Source organism: Loxodonta africana, chromosome 5, assembly GCF_030014295.1.
Source record: "Loxodonta africana isolate mLoxAfr1 chromosome 5, mLoxAfr1.hap2, whole genome shotgun sequence".
Classification (NCBI taxonomy): domain Eukaryota; kingdom Metazoa; phylum Chordata; class Mammalia; order Proboscidea; family Elephantidae; genus Loxodonta; species Loxodonta africana.
This window is the reverse complement of record NC_087346.1, coordinates 117791213-117809160: the sequence shown is the minus strand read 5'-3', so window position 1 is coordinate 117809160 and position 17948 is coordinate 117791213. Positions and strand designations below refer to the sequence as shown.

The window sequence follows — 17948 nt, the reverse complement described above, 5'->3', positions numbered from 1 at the left end:
GCTCATTTTGTTAAGGGTCATCATGGACTGAATATGTGTCAACCTGGTTAGGCCAGGATTCCCAGTACTGTGTGATTGTCTTCCATTTTGTGATTGTAATTTTATGTTAAAGAGGGTTAGGGTAGGATTGTAACACCCTTACTAAGGTCACATCCCTGATCCAGTGTAAAGGGAGTTTCCCTGGGGTGTGGCCTGCACCACCTTTTATCTTACAAGACATAAAAGGAAAGGGAAGCAAGCAGAGAGTGCAAAAAGCAGTGCCAGGAGCAGAGCCTCTCCTTTGTACCTGGGTTTCCTGCACGGAGAAGCTCCTAGTCCAGGGGAAGGTTGATGACAAGGATCTTCCAGAGCTGACAGAGAAAGCCTTCCCCTGGTGCTGGCACCCTGAATTTGGACTTGTAGCCTCCTAGACTATGAGAAAATAAATTTTTCTTTGTTAAAGCCATCCACTTGTGGTATTTCTGTTATAGCAGCACTAGATATCTAAGACAGGTAATAGAAAAATTTAGAAATGCTGATAGTTGTACAGCATGATGGACATAATTAATGTCACTAAATTGTCTGAAAAATACTACAGTGCAAATGTTTTGTTACATATGTATTCACCACAATAATAATAAAAAGAAAAGTTACTGATATTCTCTAAGTTCCTGACTTACTAGGTAGACACTGGGGAGAATCTGTTTGTTATCTGAGAAGAAAGTTGAAAAATATGAAAGCTCAGTTTTCATATACATTTTCTAAAGGTCTGTATGTTCTACTTTTTTTATGTTTTATTGTGTAATATCTTTTAGGTAAAGAAATCAAGAGAGACTGACGACATACCGAGTGAACTGTCTTCCCAGGATTTTGAGCACCCAATGTATGATGACTATAGGGCAGAGGCTTTCTTGCACCAACAGAAGAGGATGGAATGCTACATCAAGGCAAAAGAAGCTTATCGAATGGGGAGAAAAAATGTTGCCACTTTTTATGCCCAGCAGGTAAAGTGTAAACCAGAAACCAAGCCAAACCTGTTGCCATTGAGGCGATTCCGACTCATAGTGACCCTTTATTGGAAACCCTGGTGGCGTAGTGATTAAGAGCTATAACTGCTAACCACAAGGTCAGCAGTTCAAATCCACCAGGCACCCCTTAGAAACCGTATGGGGCAGTTCTGCTCTGTCCTATAGGGTCACTTAGGATGTCTGAATAATCTTAAAGGACATAGCACCTGTATTGTGACTAGATTAGGTTATCCTGGGGAATGGAGAGGTTATTTAAGTGACACAAATAAGATATTCTAATATATAAGAAATGTGTGGTTCTAAGAATTTCATCTCTCTTGAAATGCTCGCTTTCTGTGGATGTGTTTACCTTTCTGGCTTTGGTAGATATTAGTGTTCTGCTGTCTTTCCTCCAGGAAGGAGGAAGGATAGAATGTTAATATTGACCATCTCAGGATGTGATTACAGGGGGTTTACTATTCCTACCATGTTTGAATTTTTAGTAATACATCAGTTTTATAGTCAGAAAATGGCATTAATATAATTTCTCAGGGAAGTAACATTTCTACCCAGATGGTTTTTGCATCGTATTACAAGAAACTTGCTTGATTTACTTTTTACTTTTGTGGTTCCATGTGGCTTACTCTTTTGTGATTAAGCAGAGAATGGTGTCAAACTGTGTATAGCCCTGTGAGACCTAACAGCAAACCTAGGAGTTTGGCTTCAGGAGTAAACTATAAGATGCTGAAAGGGAATGTCAAGATTAGAATGAGGATTATCAAAAGATACACAAATAATAAAACCAGTGGATTCTTTCCTGAGATGTGTGGTGTTCCTTCTTTTTTTGTTTAGAAAATTTAGAAATAATGATTCAGCAGTTTAAGAGCTACACTATTAATTCATTGAAATTCCCTTAAATTTTGGTACATTCATGTATATGGTCCCATTGCATTATTTAAAATTTTAGTTTTCTTGTTTGTTTTTTTGGTCTTCCTTTTATTTGGGGCACTATTAGTTTCCTGCTGAGCAGGAAATGTTGGAAGTGTCCACTGGTGATATGTTTATAATTAAAGGGTAGTCTCCATGAGCGGAAGATGAAAGAAGCCAATCACCTTGCCGCTGTGGAGATCTTCGAGAAGGTCAATGCCTCCCTGCTGCCAGAGAACGTGTTAGACCTCCATGGGCTGCGTGTGGATGAAGCTATAGCACATCTCATGACGGTTTTACAGCAGAAAGCTGAAGGTAGGACTGTGCTAATGACAGATCTTCACTAGAAAATGTGTCCTTGCTTGTGCCAAGATAACTCAGAAAGTCTGGAGAGTCTGACTGTACAGGCTCAGGGCAGCCTGTGCCCCATTTATAGATGTTTGTAAATAGTCTCATTCTTTTAAGAGAATCTTCTTGGGAAAGAATTCTCATTTGCGTGATTATTGTCATTCTTGTTTGTTTCCACGTTTTAGTTATTTGTATTCCTCTGTTGAATTTATTAAAAGGAGGATACTGACTGATATAACCTGAGAATCCTCTGTGGCTCTTAAATGGAACCTTTCAGGAATATTGTACATCTTTGTTCAAGAGACATTTGTTAGAGTTAATAGATATTAAATACCAGTTGTTTAAAAGATTTTTTTATTGTAAAATATATATAATAAACTTTTGCCATTTCAACCATTTTTACATGTAGAATTCAGTGACATTAATTACGTATACTGTGTTGTGCAATTTTTCATTATTATCAATTTCCAAATTTTTTCATCACCTTTAACAGAAACTTAGTACCCCTTAAGTAATAACTTCCTATTCCCCCACCCCCTACCTGTCCCTGGTAACTACTCATAAATTTTGGTCTCTATGCATTTCCCTATTCTAAACATTTCATATAAGTGAGAATCATATAATATTTGACCTTTTGTGTCTTATTTTTACTCAGCATAATGTTCTCAAGGTTCATCCATGTCATAGGATGTATCAGAGCTTCATTTCTGTTTATGGATGAATAATAATTCTGTTGTATGTGTGTACTTCATTTTGTTTATCCATTTATCTGATAGACTCTTGTGAATAATACTGCAGTGAACACTGATGTCCAAGTATCTGAGTACCTGCTTTCAGTTCTTTTGAGTATGTACCTAGAAGTGCAATGGCTGGTTCTATATTTAGCTTTTTGAGAAATTGCCAAACTGTTTTCCACAGCATCTGCACGATTTTACAGTCCCACCAATAATGGGTGAGGGTTCTGATTTCTCCATGTCTTCGCCAACACTTGTTATTTTCCGTTTTTCTAATAATGGCTATCCTAATGGATGTGAAGTGTTACCTTATTGTGGTTTTGATTTGCATTTCCTTAAAGACATGACATTGAACATCTTTTCATGTTGTTATTAGCCAATTTTATATCTTCTGTGCAGAAATGTCTATTCAAGTCCTTTGCCTATTTTTTATTGGTTTGTTTATCTTTTTCTTGCTGAGTTATAGGAGTTCTTTACACGTTCTGGATATTAAACCATTATCAGAGATACAGTTCCCAAATATTTCTTTTTTCATTCTGTAGGTTGACTCTTTATTTTGCTTATAAAGTCCCTTGATGGATAAAGTTTTTAATTTTGATGAAGTACAGTTTATCTGTTCTGTCTTTTGTTGTTCATGCTTTTAGTGGTATATCTGAGAATCCATTGTCGAAAACTAGGTCCCAAAGCATTACATCTGTGTTTTTTTCTAAGAGTTTTATGGTTTTAATCCTTTTATTTAGATCATTGATCCATTTTGAGTTAATTTTTGTATATGGTGTGAGGATTGAATCCAATTTCATTCTTTTCATGTTGTCGCAGATCATTTATTGAAGAGACCCTTGTTGAGAATCAATTGACCATGGATATATGGGCTTGTTTCTGGACTCTCAGTTGTATTCATTTGAGTTATATGTCTGTCATTATACCAGTACCACACTGTTTTGATTATTGTAGTTTTTATAGTACATGTTTAGATTGGAAAGTGTGAGTCCTACTTTGTACTTCTTTTTCAAGATTACTTTAGCTGGGGCTCCTTGCAATTCCATATGAATCTTAGGTTTGGTTCTTATATTTCTGCAAAAAAAAGGTGGTTGGAATTTGATAAGGATTGTGTTGAATATATATAGATCACTTCAACATCTTAACAGTCTTAAGTTTTTCAGTCCATGAACGTGGGATGGCTTTCCATTTTTTTAGGCCCTTTTTAATTTCTTTCAGCAGTATTTTTTATAGTTTGATATGAACAAGTTATTCACCTGTCTGGTTAAATTTATTCCTAGATATTTATTCTTTTAGATGTCATTGTAAATGGAATTGTTTTTTTAATTTCATTTTCAAATTGTTCATTACTGGTATATAGAAACCCAGCTGAAATTTGTACATTGACCTGGTACCTTGCAGCTTCGCTGAATTCGGTTATTAGCTTTCTTAATGGATTCTTTGCGATTTTATATGTGTATATAGGATCATGTCATCTGCAAATAGAGATAGTTTTACTTCATTGGAAAGGAAGAATTTCTTTTTCTTTGCCTAATTGCTCTGGCTAGGACTTCCAGTCCTGAATAGCAGTGGTAAGAGTGGGCATTCTTGTCCCTGATTTTAAGGGGAAAGCTCTCAGTCTTTCTCCACTGAGTATGATGTCAGCTATGGGTTTTTCATAAATGCCCTTTACCATATTGAGAAATTTTTGTTCTATTCTTAGTTTGTAGAGTGTTTTTATCATGACAGGATGTTGAATTTTGTTGAATGCCTTTTCTGTATCGATGGCGATAATCATGTGGTTCTTTTCCTTCATTAGTGTATTATATTGATTAATTTTCTAGTGTCGAGCCACCCCTGCATTCCTGGAATAAATCTCACTTGGTATGGTGTATAATCCTTTTAATACGGTGTTGGATTTGGTTTGGTAATTCACAACCACAGTGAAATGTTCAAAACTGAACTGGGTGAGACTAGAGGATTCCTTAACACTGTTGCACTGAGATACTATGTGAACTTTGAACAGAAACTACCCTCTGAGATAATCTTTTAACTAAATAACAGGTTGGCTCATAAAGAATATTACCAGTCAGTGCTGTACACCTTTAAAAAATCATCTGTCTACTTGTATTTTTTATATTACAGGTCAGTAGCAAAGACCATTGCCTGCCTCTTGTCTGAGCAGAGTATCATGTACTGCATGTACTGTTTAAATATCTTGTTAGTTTAACATGTCATTCTTTTTCCATCATCAGATAGTAGCATTTATTAGAAAAGTAGAATCTATTTTACTTACCTTGTACTCTAATACTAGAAGTCATCTCCTTTCACCACTATTAGAATATTTTTGATAATGCACACCATGTTCATTATAGCATTATTCCCAATAGCAAAAAGATGGAAACAACCTAAGTGCCTGTCAACAGAATGGATACACAAACTATGGTACATACACACAATGGAATACTATGCAGTGTTAAAGAATAACGATGAATCTGCAAAACATCTCACAACATGGATGAACCTGGAGGACATTATGCTGAGTGAAACAAGTCAATCACATAAGGACAAATATCATATGTGACTGCTATTATAAACACTCAAGAAAAGTTTATACATAGAAAAATGCATCCTTTGATGGTCACTAGAGATGGGAGAGGGAGGGAGGAAAGATCACTAACTAGATAGTAGACACGTTATTAACTTGGGTGAGGGGAAAGGCAATACACAGTAAGCGGGATGTCAACATAACATGACCAAGGCAAAGGAAGACACTGGGTGGAATGCAAGAATAAAAGGAAACAATGGTGAATACTATTATGTACACAATCCTGCAATAACAGTAATAACAAACAGTAATTTACGAGTGGATACATAGGTAGATATGTAAGCTGAACAGGTGTGGGATGGCATATGGGAGTATACCCATGAGCGTATATAGGTTTTGCAGGGGATATATCTACATATATATTGTATGTACTACAAATATGTCATTGTGTGTATTAGAGCACACGGGGCAAAGTTATGAAAACTTCTTAGCCGTAACCATACACCTTGAGGGACTGAGTCACTGGTCTTGAGGGCTTAGTACATAGTCTCAGCAGACATCTAGGCCAATTGGCATGACAGAGTCCATAAAGACAATGTTCTGTATCCTATTTTGGTGAGTAATGTCTGGGGTCTTAAAAACTTGCAAGCGGTCACCTAGGATACAGCTATTGGTCTCTTCCCATCCGGAGCAAAGAAGAGTGAAGAAAATCAAAGACTCAGAGAGACAATTAGTCCATAAGACTAACGGACCATATGAACCACAGCCTGCACTAGCCTGAGACTAGAAGAACTAGATGGTACCCAGTTACCACTATCACTGCTAACCACCCTGATTGGGATCACAATAGAAGGCCCTGGGCAGCGTGGGAGAAAAATGTAGAACAAAATTCAAATTCATCAAAAGGACTAGACTTACTAATCTGATAGAGACTGGTGGAATTTTCCCAAGACTATGACTCTTAGACACCCTTCAAACCTGGAACAGAACACACTCCTGGAGATCATCTTTCAGCCAAACAATAGACAAGCCTATAAAGTGAACAGTAACATCCGTGAGGAACATGCTCCTTACAGCAGTCAACCGTACGAGACCAAAAGGGCAGCACTGGCCCAAAAACAAAGTTCAGAAGGCAGGGAGGGGCAGGAAAGATGGGCGAATGAAAACGTGAAACCCAGGGAAGAAGATGGTAGGGAGTTGTCACATTGAGGGGATTGCAACTAATGTCACGAAACAAAATGTGTATAAATTGTGGAAGGGGAAACTAATTTGTTCTGTAAACTTTGACCCAAACCACATTGAAATGTTCAAAACTGAACTGGGTGAGACTAGAGGATTCCTTAACACGGTTGCACTGAGATACTACATGAACTTTGAACAGAAACTACCCTCTGAGGTCACCTTTTAACTAAATAACAGGTTGGCTCATAAAATAAAGAATATTACCAGTCAGTGCTGTACACCTTTAAAAAATCATCTGTATGAGACCAAATGGTCAACAGTTACTCTCAAGTAAAAATGAAAGGGTAAAAGGTCAGGGAAACTAGACTACTGGAAGTGAAACACCCAGAAAGGAATTAATGAGAAGGTTAACACATTTTGAAAATTGTAACCCATGTCTGAACAATTTGTGTAGTAATTGTTGAGTGGGAACATAATTTGCTGTGTAGACTTTTACAGAAAACACAATAAAATATCAAAAAAATTTTTTTTTTTGGATTCCTACCTGACCTTCATTTTGTTGTCCAGGTGCTAGAGCCCTGTGGCTCAGCTGTCACCGTATGGCTTCCTCGCGCTGCCCTATCATTGATGTGTGTATTGTTTTGGTTAATTGATTTATGTATACATTTTGGAAAGTTTTATACAATATATAGGTTTATCAGTTCAACACATCATTTATAATTAAATACCTGACCCGAAACCAAACCGGTTGCTGTCGAGTCGATTCTGACTCATAGCGACCCTATAGGACAAAGTAGAACTGCCCCATAGAGTTTCCAAGGAGCACCTGGTGGATTTGAACTGCCGACCTCTTGGTTAGCAGCTGTAGCATTTAATTACTACCCCACCAGGGTTTCCTTATAATTAAATAGTTGATATTAAATATGATTGATATAAAAAGTTGAAAATTCATCTGTTTATCATGAACTATAGTAACCATGTTGAAAAGGTTACAGAGTGATATAATAGATAACTCAGGTACCCATGAATCAGAGTAAAAATTCATAGTACCCATATGACTAATACAGTGTGACACCATGTACTTTCACTTTTTTTTCCCATAAAAGGAGTATTATGGATTGAATATGGGTATATATACTTTAATAAAAGTATTAAAAAACGGTGGAAACAATGAAGACCTAACTGCAGGATGTTGATTTCCACCAGAAAGGGAGGGAGGATAGAAGATAGGGTTGTAGAGGGATAAAAGGGGAGAGGTAAACAAATATGAAGCGTAGATGGTAAAAAATATGAAGCGTAGATGGTAAAAATATGAAACATAGATGGTAAAAATATGAAGCGTATGGTAAAAATATGACGCATAGATGGTAAAAAGACGATGGTAAAAATGAAGTGTAGATGGTAAATATGAAGTATAGATGGTAAAAATATGAAGCATAGATGGTAAAAATATGAAGCGTATGTGGTAAAAATATGAAGCATACATGGTAAAAATACAAAGCATACATGGTAAAAATATGAAGCATAGATGGTAAAAATATGAAGCAAAGATAGTAAAAATATGAAACAGAGGGTAAAAATATGAAACATAGAGGGTAAAAATATGAAGCATAGATGGTAAAAATATGAAGTATAGATGGTAAAAATATGGAGCATAGATGGAAAAAATACAGTGTATAGATGGTGTGTTCCATAAGTCATTACTTTCTCTACTCTAGATACCAAGGATAAAGCAGTGAAAAAGACACACAACCACTGTATTTACGACCTTTCCTATCTTGTGGCATACATGGCAGTAAACAGATAATTACACATGGAGAAAAAGTATAGATTGTCTTGTTGCATTTAGGTAAATTGCAAAATCCCTACATAATCTGTTCCTTCCCTCTCCAGTTTCATCTCTTTTTTTGTTCCTCCTTCTTTTCTGTACTTCCAGTTACACTGTCATTCTTGACCTGTGTACAAAGTTAGGCTCCTGTTAATAGCCTCTGATAGTACCCCTATATATTGCAGTCTTTATAAAAAAGGTTATTGTATAATTGATTATTAAATGCCTCTTTTTGGCCAGAAATTGAGGGTCAGGGACTGAATCTTTCTTAAACACTGTTGTATTAGCGCTTTCGTTTGACACTCAAGAAAACTTTAGAATAAATGACCAATTGAATAAAAAGCAGATATTACTCTCATTTTTTTAGGTGAGAAAATCGATAATTTAAAAAGTTTAATAAAGTAAAAAATAACATGTTATATGGAGAAATCAGAACCATCATACATTGCTGATGGGAATGTAAAATGGTGCAACTATTTTGAAAAACTGTCATTTTCTCAAAACGTTAAATACTTACTATGCCATCTGGAAATTCTACCTCTAGGTACATTTTCTTTCTTTCCTGTCTTTTCAGTGACCTCTTTTTTCATGTATGATGTCCTTGATGGCCATTTCACAACTCGTCTGGTCAGTAGTTTCAGTGTGTCAGACCTTCTTGAGATGGTCTCTAAATTCAGGTGGGATATAATCAGGGTCCTATTCTGGCTCTCGTGGACTTACTCTGATTTTCTTCAGTTTCAGCTTGAGCTTGCGTATGAGCAATTGATAGCCTGTTCCACAGTCAGCCCCTGGCCTTGTTCTGACTGATGATACTGATCTTTTCTATCGTCTCTTTTCACAGATTGTAGTTAATTTGATTACTGTGTGTTCCATCTGGCGAGGTCCATATGTATAGTCGCCGTTTATGTTGGTGAAACAAGGTATTTGCAGTGAAGAAGTCATTGGTCTTGCAAAGTTCTATCATTCAATCTCCAGCATTGTTTTTATCACCAAGGCCATATTTTCCAACTACTGACCCTTCTTCTTTGTTTCCAACTTTCACATTCCAATCACCAGTGATTATCAATGCACCCTGATTGCATGTTCAATCAATTTCACACTGCAGCAGGTGATAAAAATGTTGTATTTCTTCATCTTTGGCCCTAGTGGTTGGTGCGTAAATTTGAATAATAGTCGTATTAACTGGTCTTCCTTGTGAGGGTATGGGTATTATGCTGCCACTGACAGTGTTGTACTTCAGGATAGATATTGAAATGTTCTTTTTGACGACGAATGCAACACCATTCCTCTTCAAATTGTCATTCCCAGCATAGTAGACTATATGATTATCTGATTCAAAATGGCCAGGACCAGTCTATTTCAGCTCACTAATGCCTAGGATATTGATGTTCATGTGTTCCAGTTCATTTTTGACAATTTCCAGTTTTCCTAGATTCATAGTTCATACATTCCAGGTTCCGATTATTAATGGACGTTTGCAGCTGTTTCTTCTTATTTTGAGTAGTGCCACATCCGCAAATGAAGGTCCCGAAAGCTTGACTCCATCCATGTCATTAAGGTCTACTCTTCTTTGAGGAGGCAGCTCTTCCCTAGTCATCTTTTGAGTGCCTTCCAACCTGAGGGGCTCATCTTCCAGCACTATATCAGACAACGTTCCGCTGCTATTTATAAAGTTTTCACTGGCTAATGCTTTTGAGAAGTAGACTGCCAGGTCCTTCTTCCTCGTCTGTCTCAGTCTGGAAGCTCAGCTGAATCCTGTCCTCCATGGGTGACCCTGCTCGTGTCTGAATACCGGTGGCATAGCTTCCAGCATCACAGCAACACACAAGCCCCCACAGTATGACAAACTGACAGACACGTGGGGGACAAATGTTCATAGCAGCATTATTTACAATAGGCAAAAAGTATAAACAACTCAGGTGTTCATCAGCTGATGAATGGATAAATGTGGTACATTAATACAGTGGGATATTATTTGGCCACAGAACAGAATAAAGTACTGATATTTGCTATGCTGTGGATGAACCTTGAAAACATTACCAAGTGAAAAAGCCACAAAAGGCCACATATTATATGATTCCATTTATATGAGATGTCCAGAATAACCAAGCTAATAGAGACTCTGAGAATTAAGGTGTGCGTGACGCAAACCATGGTATTTTCAATTGTCTTGTATGCATGCAAAAGCTAAACAGTGAATAAGGGAGACCAAAGAAGAATTGATGCCTTGGAATTGTGGTATTGGCGAAGAATACAGAATATACCATGAGCTGCCAGAAGAACAAACAAGTCTGTCTTGGAAGAAGTACAACCAGAATGCTCCTTAGAAGCAAGGATGGTGAGACCTTGTCTCACGTACTTTGGACATGTTATCAGAAGGGATCGGTCTTTGGAGAACATCATGCTTGGTAAAGTAGGATCAGCAAAAAAGAGGAAAACCCTCAATGAATTGGACTGACACAGTGACTGCAACAATGGGCTCAATCATAGCACTGGATGTGAGGATGGTGCAGGACCCAGCCGTGTTTTGTCTGTTGTACATAGGGTCACTGTGAGTCAGAACCAACTTGACAGCACCTAACAATAACAACAACAGAGACAGAAAGTGGATTAGTGGTTGTCAGGGGCTGGGGAAGGAGGACTGGGGATTGAGTGCCAACAAGTATAAGGTTTCTTTTGGGGGAAGTTTTCTAGAATTAGGTAATAGTGATGGTTGTGAATGTACTAAAAACTAATTGTACACTCTTGAATGGCTAAATTACGTGAATTTTATCCAAAAAAACAATTACCAAAAAAAGCTCAATAACTATGAGTCGGAATCAACTCTACAGCAGCGGGTTTGTTTGTTTTTTTAACTTACAGAAGGGGATCATTTTTTGAACCTAGAGGCCATCTCTGCATTCTGTCACCTGTGGTAGCTTGTAGTACCATCAGCCACCACCAGATGGTAGTATTGTTGAATAGAAATGTGGCCAGTGAAAATCTGTGGCTCTATCCTGTATTAATTTTATCCTGTATTAATTTTAGTTAGGATATGATGTAAAGATTAAAAAAAAAAAAAGATATATGGGCCTTATGTGCTTTCTGATTGAAATATGCAGCATGACTTATGAAGTATTTTTGCTCCCACATCAAATTAGAAGCAGATGAAGGCTTTAGATCTGACCACTACTTTACAGGAACATACCAGGGACAGAGGAACGTGTTAAAAGACACCATGGGGGCACAATCAGCAAAATCCAGTCTGTGAAATACTATGGGATAAATAATAAAAAAAATTCTTTAACAAATGCATTGTAAAGGAAAACAAGAGGAGTAAGAACGTTTATAATTAAGAACTTTATCAACCAAATGCAATATGTGGACTTATTTGGGCCCTGATTCAAACAAACTAGTGTAAAAACTTTTTTTTTTAATAGACAATTGGGAGAAATTTTTAGTCATTTTTAGAAGGTGACAATACTAAGGAGCTATCCCCATGCATCTGTCAGTTTGTTGTGTTGTGGTGGCTTATGTGTTGCTGTGATGCTGGAAGCTATGCCACCAGTATTTCAAATACCAGCAGGGGACAGGTTTCAGCTAAGCTTCCAGACTAAGATACACTAGGAAGAAGGACCTGGCGGTGTATTTCTGAAAAAAATTAGCCAGCGAAAACTTTCTGAATAGCACTGGAACATTGTCTGATGTAGTGCTGGAAGATAAGCCCTTCAGATTGGAAGACACTGAAAAGACGACTGGGAAAGAGCTGCATCTTCAAAGTAGAGTTGACCTTAATGACGTGGATGGAGTCAAGCTTTTGGGACCTCCGTTAGCTGATGTGGCACCGTTCAAAATGAGAAAGAAACAGCTGTAAACATCCATTAATAATAGGACTGTGGAATGTACGAAGTCTGAATCTAGGAAAATTGGAAATTGTAAAAAATGAAATGGAAACGCATAAACGTAAATATCCCAGGCGTTAGTGAGCTGAAATGGGCTGGTGTTGGACATTTTGAATCAGAGAATCATGTGGTCTACTATACCGGGAATGACAAATTGAATAGGAATAGCGTTGCATTCATCTTCGAAAAGGACATTTCAAGATCTATCCTGAAGCACAGTGCTGTCAGTGATAGGATAATATCCATAAGACTACAAGGACTACCAGTTAATAAAACTATTACTCAAATTTATGCAGCAACCACTAATGGCAAAGACGAAGAAATTGAAGATTTTTACCAACTTCTGCAGTCTGAAATTGATCAAAGATGCAAACAAGATGCATTGATAATTATTAGTGACTGGAATGTGAAAGTTGGAAACAGAGAAGAAGCAGTAATAGTTGGAAAATACGGTCTTGGTGATAGAAATGATACTGGAGATTGCATGATAGAATTTTGCAAGACCAACAACTTATTCGTTGGAAAAACCTTTGTTCAACAACTTAAAGGATGACTATATACGTGGACCTCACCAGATGGAATACACAGGAATCAAATCAACTACATCTGTGAAAAAACAATGGAGAAGCTCAGTAATCATCAGTAAGGGCAAGGCCGGGAACCAACTGCAGAACAGATCATCAGTTGCCCACCTGCAAGTTCAGATTGAAGCTGAAGAAAATTAAAACAAGCCCACAAGAGCCCAAGTGCAACCAGGAGTATACCCCACCTGAATTTAGAGACCATCTCAAGAGTAGATTTGACATACTGAACACTAATGACCGAAGACCAGACGAGTTGTGGAATGACATAACAAGAGGTCATTAAAAAGACAGGAAAGAAAGAGAAGACCAAAATGGGAAGTCAGAAGTCAGATTAGTGGAAACAGAACAAGCATAATGGAGAAAATAATGAGAATGCTGACACATTGTGAAAAGTGTAACCAGTGTCCCTGAATAATAGTTATAGAAATTGTTAAATGAGAACCTAATTTGCTATATTAGTTTTCTACAAAATCACGAAGTATTTTTAAAAAATGAGTAAGTATTTTTAAAAAATGAGTTAGTTTTTTTTTTTTTTTTTGAGGTGATAAGCAGCAAGGAACAGTGTGTAATTTGGAGAATTAAACATATACGTTAATTCATCCAAGAAACATGTTTTGAACACCTGTTGTTAGGTGGTCGTTAGGTACCTTTGAGTTGAATTCAACTCACAGCAACCTCGTGTACAACAGAACAAAACACTGCTGGATCCTGTGCCATCCTCACAATGGTTGCTATGTTTGAGCCCATTTTTGCAGCCACTATGTCAGTCCATCCTGTCGAGGATCTTCCTCTTTTTTGCTGATCCACTACTTTACCAAGCATGATGTCCTTCTCTAGGGACTAGTCCCTCCTGATAACATGTTCAAAGTATGTGAGAGGCAGTCTCACCATCCTTCTAAGGAACATTCTGGGTGTACTTCTTTCAAGATAGATTCGTTTATTCTTCTGGTAGTCCCTGGTATATTCATTATTCTTCCTCGACACTGTAATTCAAAGGCATCAACTCTTCTCTGGTTTTCCTTCTTCCTTGTCCAGCTTTCACATGCATACAAGGAGATTGGAAACACCATGGCTTGGGTCAGGCATACCGTGGTCTTTAAAGTGACATCCTTGTTATTTAACATTTTAAAGAGGTCTTTTACAGCAGATTTGCCCAATGCAGTGTGTCTTTTGATTTCTTGTCTACTGCTTCCATGGGTGTTGATTGCGGATCCAAGTAAAATGAAGTCCTTTTCAACTTCAGTCTTTACTCAGTTTATCGTGATGTTGCTTTTTGGTCCAGTTGTGAAGATTTTTGTTTTCTTTATGTTGAGGTGCAAATCCATATTGAAGGCTGTGGTCTTTGATCTTTATCAACAAGTGCTTCAGGTCCTCTTCACTTTCAGCAAGCAAGGTTGCATCATTTGCATATTGCAGGTTGTTACTGAGTTTTCCTCTAATCCTGATACCATGTTCTTCATATAGTCCAGGTTCTTGGATTATGTGCTCAGCACACAGATTGAATAAGTATGGTAAAAGGATACAACCCAGACGCACACCCTTCCTGACTTTAAGCCACATAATATTAGTATCCGGTTGTTATGTTCAAATGACTCTGTCTTGGTCTATGTAAAGGTTCCTCATGAGCAGAATTAAGTGCTCTGAATTCTCATTCTTTGCAATGTTATCCATAATTTGTTATGATTCACACAGTCAAATGCTGTTGCGTAGTCAATAAAACACCGGCATATATCTTTCTGCTATTCTCTACATTCAGCCAAGATCCATCTGACATCAGCAATGATATCTCTCATTCCATGACCTTGAATTTCTGATAGTTCCCTTGTTGATATACTGCTGTAACTGCCTTTGAATGATTTTCAACAAAATTTTCCTTGTATGTGATATTAATGGTATTGTTTGATAATTTCTGCCTTCTGTTGAATCGCCTTTCTTTGGAATGGGTACAAATATGGACCTCTTCCAGTCGATTGGCTAGGTAGCTGTCTTCCAAATTTCTTGACATAGACAAGTGAGCACTTTCAGCACTACATCCATTTGTTGCAACATCTCAATAGGTATTCCATCAGTTCCTGGAGTCTTGTTTTTCTCCAGTGCTTTCAGTGTATCTTGGACTTCTTTCTTCAGTACCATTGGTTCTTGATAATATGCTACCTCCTAAAATGGTTGAGCATCAACCAGTTCTTTTTGGTACAGTGACTTTCTGTATTCCTTCCATCTTTTGATGTTCTGTGTGTTGTTTAGTATTTTCCCCATTGAATCCTTCCATATTGAGCACCTACTTTATTTAAAGCATATGAATCAACTTGAGAACATTTTCAGAGCAACAAATGAACTATTGAAAGGTGAAATGATAGAAATGAGTGAACTAACTGGTAAGGACAATAGTGAAGAAATGATGAAAGTCAAGTATAGTTAGTTATGAGATTTTTCTTAAGTAAATTTTCTTTGTAATGTAACACACATAAAGAACAATTCACATGTTATAAGTGTGTAATGTGAAAACTTTTTACCAAGTGAACACTGTAGCCTGGACTCAGAGAGAGTTGAATTTTGAACAATATATTTCCTGAAGTAATGGATATGGATTAACGTAGAAATGGAGAAAATCTTAAAGAAGGATAAGGAATTAGAAATGCGAGAAGAGCATGCCCTTTTAAAATGAAAAGCTGAATATTGCCTTGGACATTTAAGATTGGAAAAACCATCTGTCTGTATTCCAGTTGGAGTTTTAGAGCAACTTTATGGGCAAATTATGGAATGTTTATATTATGTGTTATGTGTTTTATGCTAAAGATCAGATTTGGGCTGTCTGTGAACAAGGATTGATGATTAAATTCATGAAATCAATTCTTGATTATTAATAGCTTTTGGTATTCTTTGACAGTTATTGATTTTCAGGATTCAGATATTTGATTTTTACAAGTTCATACTTAAAAGCAGCAACCATAGCCTTTCAGTTTTTCAGTGGGCTTAGGCTTGTTTGATATTTTAAAAATCATCCTTTCTGGAAGAGTTGAAGTTAAGAAAAATTGATTATATTTAATAGTAGGACTGTAGTCACTGCTGCTGTTAGTGGGTTTGCTAATAGCTGTTCCTGAGGGGAGATTCTATAAAGTGGTTGGCTATAGTTACCCCAGAACACTTCATTGTGCTCAGGGAGACCTGTACATAGATCAAGAAGCAGTGGTTCAGACAGAACAAGCAGATGCTGTGTGGTTTAAAGTCAGGAAAGGTGTGCATCAGAGTTGTGTCCTTTCACCATACCTATTCAATCTGCATCCTGAGCAAATAATCCAAGAAGCTGGACTATATGAAGAAAAACTGGGCATCAGGATTGGAGGAAGACTCATTAACAACCTGCATTATGCAGATGACACAACCTTGCTTGCTGAAAGTGAAGAGGACTTGAAGCACTGATGAAGATCAAAGACCACAGCCTTTAGTATGGATTACACCCCAACATAAAGAAAACAAAAAACCTCACAACTGGACCATTAAGAAACATCATGGTAAACGGGGAAAGGATTGAAGTTGTCAGGGATTCCATTTTATTTGGACCCACAATCAACAGCCATGGAAACAGCAGTCAAGAAATCAAAAGACACATATCATTGGGCAAATCTGCAACAAAAGTCCTCCTTAGAGCATTGAAAAGCAAAGATGTCACCTTGAAGACTAAGGTGCACCTGACCTAAGCCATGGCGTTTTCAGTCACCTCCTATGCATGTGAATGCTAGACAATGCATAAAGAAAACTGAAGAATTGATGCCTTTGAATTGTGGTGTTAGTAAGGAATATTGAATATACCATGGACTGTCATAAGAATGAACAAACCTGTCTTGGAAGAAGGACAGCTAGAATGCTCCTTAGAGACAAGGATGGCGAGACTGCATCTCACATACTTTGGACATGTTATCAGGAGGGATCAGTCCTTGGAGAAGAACGTCATGCTTGGTAAAGTAGAGGGTCAGCAAAAAAGAGGAAGACCCTCAATGAGATGGATTGATGCAATGGCTGCAACAAAGGACTTAAGCACAACGATTGTGACCATGGCATAGGACCGGGCAGTGTTTGGTTCTGTTGTACATAGGGTCACTGTGAGTCGGAACCGACTTGGTGGCACCTAACAACAATGATATTTTTACGCCATTTTATTGACGGGGAAATACAGCGAAGCCAAGAAACTTCTGCGTGGTCCCACGATCATTTACTGGCAGAGCTTTGATCAGACCAAAGCTCAATGCCTTCACAGTATTAATTCCTAGGGTTGTTGTGAAGATTTTTAGTTAATATAAATCTGTTAAAGGAGTGCCTGACTTCGTGTGTATCATAGTTGGTAGGTATCGTTAATATTATTATTGTTGTTATCCTTTTTTCAGAGAGAAATCTCCCTCCCCACAGGGGAGGAAGTTCTGCTAAGATTTTTAGATGGGTTTTTTGCTAATGAGGCTTTCATACTTACTGTGTAGATAAAACATACATTTTGCAATATTAATTTTGGGACTTTTTAAGGTAGTAAATCTCTTAAGTCCTTATGAAAGCAACCTTATGTGTGTTTGAGTTAAAGGTTTTTTTTTTCTATTGAGAGCAATAGATAAATTAACTTTAACTTTCCTGTTGTAACAGAATTTAGGCAGAATGGTGGTAAGCCCTATCTCTCTGTGATTACGGGGAGAGGAAACCACAGCCAGGGAGGCGTTGCTCGCATCAAACCAGCCGTCATTAAATACCTCACAAGCCATAGCTTCAGGTGAGTGTAAATTTTTGTTACAGTTAGTGGGAATGGCTCATATGCATTTAGGTAAACACTAATGGTTTGCTTAGAACAATTTGCTGAAATAGTTATCCAAATGTGATGGTTATCTGATTGCAGCCACAAATTCATGCTTAAATTATGGTATAACTTTCCCTGCTAGATTTGTGTTGTCTGGTGAACCAGAAATAAAGA

At 37.4% G+C, this 17948-nt stretch overlaps 1 protein-coding gene across 19 annotated transcripts in view; it reads left to right on the top strand.

The window, feature by feature from the left end:
* Window positions 1–17948, top strand: part of N4BP2 (NEDD4 binding protein 2) — a 107349-nt gene that overhangs the window by 83066 nt on the left and 6335 nt on the right. For 18 of the 19 annotated variants that reach the window (XM_003411308.4, XM_023549813.2, XM_023549811.2 and 15 more), the window contains 3 exons: window positions 795–983; window positions 2060–2228; window positions 17627–17750. In XM_003411308.4, coding sequence (XP_003411356.1) covers window positions 795–983; window positions 2060–2228; window positions 17627–17750 — 482 coding nt within the window. Of the gene's footprint in view, window positions 1–794; window positions 984–2059; window positions 2229–17626; window positions 17751–17948 lie in introns of those variants that run through there. The other variant, XM_064285925.1, reaches the window with a different exon arrangement.